At 38.8% G+C, this 5,690-nt stretch overlaps 1 protein-coding gene across 1 annotated transcript in view; it reads right to left on the bottom strand.

Moving 5' to 3' along the window:
- acss3 (acyl-CoA synthetase short chain family member 3) overlaps positions 1–5,690 on the bottom strand; it is a 37,508-nt gene that overhangs the window by 24,253 nt on the left and 7,565 nt on the right. Inside the window, exon 8 of the mRNA XM_014013790.1 lies at positions 3,739–3,890. Within this exon, the coding sequence (XP_013869244.1) occupies positions 3,739–3,890 (152 nt within the window). The remainder of the gene's footprint in view (positions 1–3,738; positions 3,891–5,690) is intronic.

The raw sequence follows: 5,690 nt of genomic DNA, 5'->3' as shown, positions 1-5,690 counted from the left end.
GTCTTAACAGAATATAACTTCAAAATAAATAAAAATGTCACAAATAATTGTGATCAAGACACTACTTCCTGTTAAAAAATAAAAATGAAATTAATTTATTCATTTTCTATGAAACTTTATTAAAACTCTAAAAGTAATCAGATATAACCTAAAACTGTCACAGCTAATCATCTAAAGACTGTCATTTACAGATATTTAGCTAAAATGCGATAAGGAAGTAGCTGAGAGTTATCCACAACACAGAAGCATTTGAAACCTTGGCATGCAGTGTTTTAAGTGACATTCAAGCTTTCCAGAAATGCTACTTTGATTAATGATGAAACTATCTAGTTGTGTTTAGTTAGTGAGAATGTATCTTTAGGACCAATTAGACCACACTTATTTTTACCAACCCTATTAAAATTAAAAACTACTTAATATCCTGTCTCTGAAGAAGCCAGAAGAAGTTGCTAAATGTTACTACAATTAAACACGTCCATGTCAACATTGCATTCATTCTTATTAAAGACAACATTTGAGTTTCTTTTGTCTTTTCCATATTTATGAGTGAGCTTCTCAGTGATTACTCACTTTTCTCTGTGTGCGCTGCAGCCTGGCATGTTAACAAGCGATACGGTTCAATCACATTAAGGGTCATTATGGCTGAACGCGCCTGAGGGGGAAGTGCATGTCTCCATGTCAATAAACTGAAGACAGAGTGAGTGAGCGGCATTAAAATCTTTGTCGACCCCTCTCTGGTGTGAAATTTTGTGTTTGGTAATAAAACTAAAAAGCTTTTTTTCTCCCCTAAAGGTTTTACTACTTCCATCAAAACACTTAGAAATCTATTACTATTGACATGTCCTTTAAAGTTATTGGATGGAAAATGTAAATGTATTAGGAAATACTCTCAAACATTCAGCTGCGGTTGTTTTTTATGTATATACGTATACACACCATACAGTCTAAAGACAGTAACTGAATTTAGAGCATTACACAAAGTTATTAAGCTGAACCAAAAAAGTGACTAAAACCAAAAATAACTTCCTGTTTTTATCACAAAATTTACATAAACTTAAATATATTTTCTTTCATCCAGTGTTCATGGTCAAATTTAATTAAAACTCCTTTTGAAAAACATCAAAGATTAAAATTAGCAAACAACAGTCTAAAGACATGCAAAAACCACAGATTTTTTTTTCTTTCAGAAGTACTTTAGTAACACTGCTTCTTCCAGGGTGGCAGAAAATGTCACACTTGCCTCCAACAAGGCCAAAAGATCCATTAGGAAGAAAATTTATTGATGTTAAGAGTTCAGAACAGAAAGAATAAATGCCATCAACATTAATCAAAATGTTGAGGGGATTTAAAAACCCCTCTGTCTGCTGCAGCCCAATTTAAAAAGGTGCTGTGCATTCAGCAGCACGATCAGAGGTGTCGGCGCTCTCTCCTGCAGTTACTCAATGAGTCACCAGGGCCATAGGTTGCAAACATTCAAAAATTGCTTTATGATTGTGCACCAAGAGGCATTTTCAGACTGCTGAACAGGAAAGTGGTAAATTGAAAACAGCTTTGAGTGCTTTTGGTCCATAACAATTATCAAATGTGAACATCTCAGCAAGGGTTTGATCCTSTCGGATAAAACCAAGAAAATGTTGACGTTAAAAGCACAAAAATCCTCCGTCTGAACAGCAAAACCACGAGCAGAGTTCGATTCACCACAGAGCATTTTGCAGTTGAAAAGACGTCTGAACCTCAAGTGTGTGCACAAGTCAAGGTTTGAAAATGAAAGATCTTTAGACGGCTAAATCGAACTTTAGACTGTAGCAAGGATCGACTCCCTGTCTGAAGTATAAATTCTCCTAACATCAGAAAAACAGTGTCTCTGAAGGATCCAGCAGGACTTTCATTAAACACTGGAGTCTTTTAGATTGCAAACAAGTACTGGAATCTAGCAGTGATGACAAATGCATGAACTGCCTTGAGTCCATTCATCATAATCAGCCTGTTATGGCTACGACCAGAGCCTGTTCATGAAAACAGAGAAGGGGAATCAAGGAAATGTTTTCTCTAAAGTTACTGTTTGAACTATGAAAGTCTGTTCAATATAAATACTCAAAAGCTTTGGTGTGTTAAAAGCAAACTTTCATTTTTTCATGTTTTCTCATAGTATCACCACCTGAGTCAAATGGACTTTGTTGGTTCATACACAGAATTGTAAGAGAGGGTCAAAGCCAAAGCTCTCAATTTACTGGTCTGTCTACATTCCAAACCCTCACCTGTGGTCATGAGGCGTGGATTGTGACCGAAAAAAAACAAGATCCTGATTCAAGCAGCCAAAATGGCCCTTCATCGTAGTGTGGCCGGGCTCAGCCTTAGAGATAGGGTGAGGAGCTCCGTCATCTGGGGGGAGCTCGGAGTGGAGCCACTGCTCCTCCACATCGAAAGGAGTCAGATGAGGAGGTTCATCTGATTAGGATGCCTCCTCGACGCCTCCCTTTAGAGGTCTCCTGGGCACATCCCACTGATAGGAGGCCCTTGGGAAGACCCAGGACGAGCTGGAGGGATTATACATCCTCTCTGGCTTGGGAACGCCTCAGGGTCCCCCAGGAAGACACAAGAGAAAGTGTCACTGGGGAGAGGGACYTCTAGGTTTCTCTTCTAGACCTGTTGCCTTTGTGACCCGACCAAGGATAAGCTGCAGAAAATGAAGATGGAGATGTCTGTTGCTAATTTATCAGTTTRGTCTAAATCCTGCCCATGGGCAGCATCCTGGAATTGCTGCTCAGGTTCGCTAAGCAACAATTGTTGAACCTCCATGATTAATCTGGTAGAATGCCTGACGTCCCACAATCTAACAGGACCACAAAGGCACCATGGTGGGACTGAAACAGAAGCAACCAGGAGGCATCGCAGTTATGGAAATCTGAACTTTTAAGCCCACAAACAGAAAGCGATGTGAGCTCCATTGACCCACGAAGTCTGCACAGGTACTGACTAAATTTTGTCTTTAAGGAGGTTCATTTCACTTGAAGTCCAGGTGCCTTCACCTGCCGAGGTTCACTAATAGCTAATAAATCTAATCATGCCTGGCCTTTATACAATACAGGACCCTTTATGTGTTTTCATGCAACAATATGAGTTTCAGTTTAGAATCGCCACAACACAGCCTGTACACTCTGACATCTCTATGATAAGTTACAAGAAATTGTGTTTCGTTTCAGATTCTTGACATTATCTATGTGTCTCTGTCAACTGAACTGTATGAACTTCATTGCCAAATGATACAGTGAAAWAAGTTTTTGCACATTTAGACTGAAACAAAAATCAGTATGTTCTCTTTGACAGTCTTGGCTGAATGATTCACATTTATTTTGGTTTGTGCTGTTTATGTTAGGTTTTAAAAAGGACTAAATTCCTAGAGATGAATGTAGACTAAATTTAGCCTGGGCTGTTCAGAGTTTAATGAAGACTAAGACCAGACTCAATGTTGCTCTCTGCGGGGGCTGCTGCTGCCATCATCATTAACACCGAAGCAGGTCCAGAGTCTGAGCGATGGAGGTGAGAAAGGGATGCGCATCAACAGATGGCAAAAGACTAACGAGGGGCTGAACAGACCGAGCAGACGACCATCGGCCGTGACATGTTTTAGTAATAACCTGGAGTCTAAAAGCTCTACGACAAACCCGCAGATGAGTTCCACACTTTCTCACCGCAGTTCTAAAAGTACAACAAACGTTKATGAAGAGAAATGTCTACCTGGACAGGGGATATTTTTTGCCGACTGCAGCGTGGGGGTCCTGCTGCCGTATGGCCCGGATGGCAGTGGGTGCTGTAAACATYGAGGTGACGCCATGTTCGGACAGAACACGGAAGAATGCTCCGGGGTCCGGAGTCCCTACAGGCTTTCCCTACAATCAGTTGAAAACAACAACAGGTCAGTTTCCAATCTGCAGCAGAGGGCAGGTACTGATGTCAAAAAACGCTGAAACGTCGTACAAACAACAAACCACAGAGTAACAGGAGGAAATAACAAGCAGACAGGAAGTTTCATCAAGGAGGACATGAAATCCAGAACTCTGGAAAGGCCTAATATTCCTTCAAGAAGTGCATATGGCCTGCCAACTGTCATGCCAGCATTGATTAAAACCTGAGAAATGACGGTTATCTCAATTTTAGCTAAACCTTATGCAAAATACCATGCAATTTCCTACATAATCATGTGTGGTTATGCAGGAAAAATTAATTCAGAGGTTTTGAGATATTTTACTAACAGCCTGGATATATTGCAATGGTTTAAAATCAAAGTTTTAAACAAAGATCCTGTGTGATCAGTGCTCAGAGTAAGTGCAGGATCAGGAAACCAGATTTTTGCTTCATATAAATTTAAKTGAGGTATAATCATTTTTGAGCTTAAGATMGCTTWGCTGTGATGGCCATCTTGTATTYACTCCCAAAGTAGTAGATGTTCATTCAGTGATTACGTCCTAAACGTTTAATTAAAAACTGTTCATTGGTCTGTAGCATATTTTGCTAACAGTACAGTCATATGAACACACAGAAGCATGGGCAAAAACATAGTTCTGTGTTTGCCAGCAGACAGTAAAATTGGACTGCCCAGTTAAAGATCAGCCATGTAAAGGCCTTATCACACTATAACATTTTAGACAARTTATGCCAACTTATTAAGAGTTTGTCCAACAATAAATGTCTAAACTGAAAATGCAATTTAAGAAAATCTATGGGAAGCCTCTTTTGGACCTATACATTCTGTATTACTAACAATTAGATCAAATATGTAGCCTTTTTGAGTAAAATAGTCGTAACAAATTTCTCTAAAATGTTATAATGTGACTGGGTCTTAAACTACAACCTKAAAAAGCCTGATTTAATATTGAGACCGACAACATTTTCGGCAAATTAAAAGGGGGTATTATGTATTTTCCAGGCAGATAGTTAAGTTCTATACCACAATCAAGTGACTATGTTACCTTCTGTTTTTAGGAAAGTGRTGTAKAAATCAAAAATAAATTTGACWCTACATCATAGTCTATTTGAGCACCTTAAAATTGGCTTCCGTCTCTTTAAGAACCTCCTACRATTTCTGACACTCCCACTTCAGCACATTTTTACAACAATGCTTCTGGGGATGGATGTTCTCTAGGGCGGAGCTCTGTTGCAGACTGAGCTCCGGGGAGGAGCTTTGTACAAATAGGCGGAGCTTTGTACCATCAAGTGTTTAAGCCACTCCATGGCAACAGGTGATTCAAGGATTTTTCAAACATGCATGAATGAATGAAAGCAACACTGTGGAAAGACATAACACAATATAATGCTTTAAAAAAGTACATTTTGCATGATAGCCCCCCCTTTAAGTTCATTAATCACAATCAGTAATTCTGGTTGCCAATTTTCCCTTTTATTGACCTCAGTTTGATTTAATTGCAAGTCAAATGTCAAATATGCAATTATTTTTAAATTTGGACTAAACTAATTACATGATATTCAGTAATAGAAAGAAAACTGTCAATGTTTCATTTAGAGTCGAGGGTCTTGAGATTTGCAGAGTCAGTGAGTTGAAGTTTTTGGGAGTCATTGATGAAAAGCTGACGAGGAAATCTGACATAAATTATTTAAGAACAAAAATAGCCAAATCCATTGCAGTATTGTACAAAGTAAAGAAGTTATTTAATGATAAAGCACTATTTATA

This window comes from Austrofundulus limnaeus, unplaced genomic scaffold, assembly GCF_001266775.1.
Source record: "Austrofundulus limnaeus strain Quisiro unplaced genomic scaffold, Austrofundulus_limnaeus-1.0 Scaffold106, whole genome shotgun sequence".
Lineage (NCBI taxonomy): Eukaryota > Metazoa > Chordata > Actinopteri > Cyprinodontiformes > Rivulidae > Austrofundulus > Austrofundulus limnaeus.
Note: the sequence above shows the minus strand (reverse complement) of the source record. Positions and strands in the feature narration are given on the sequence as shown.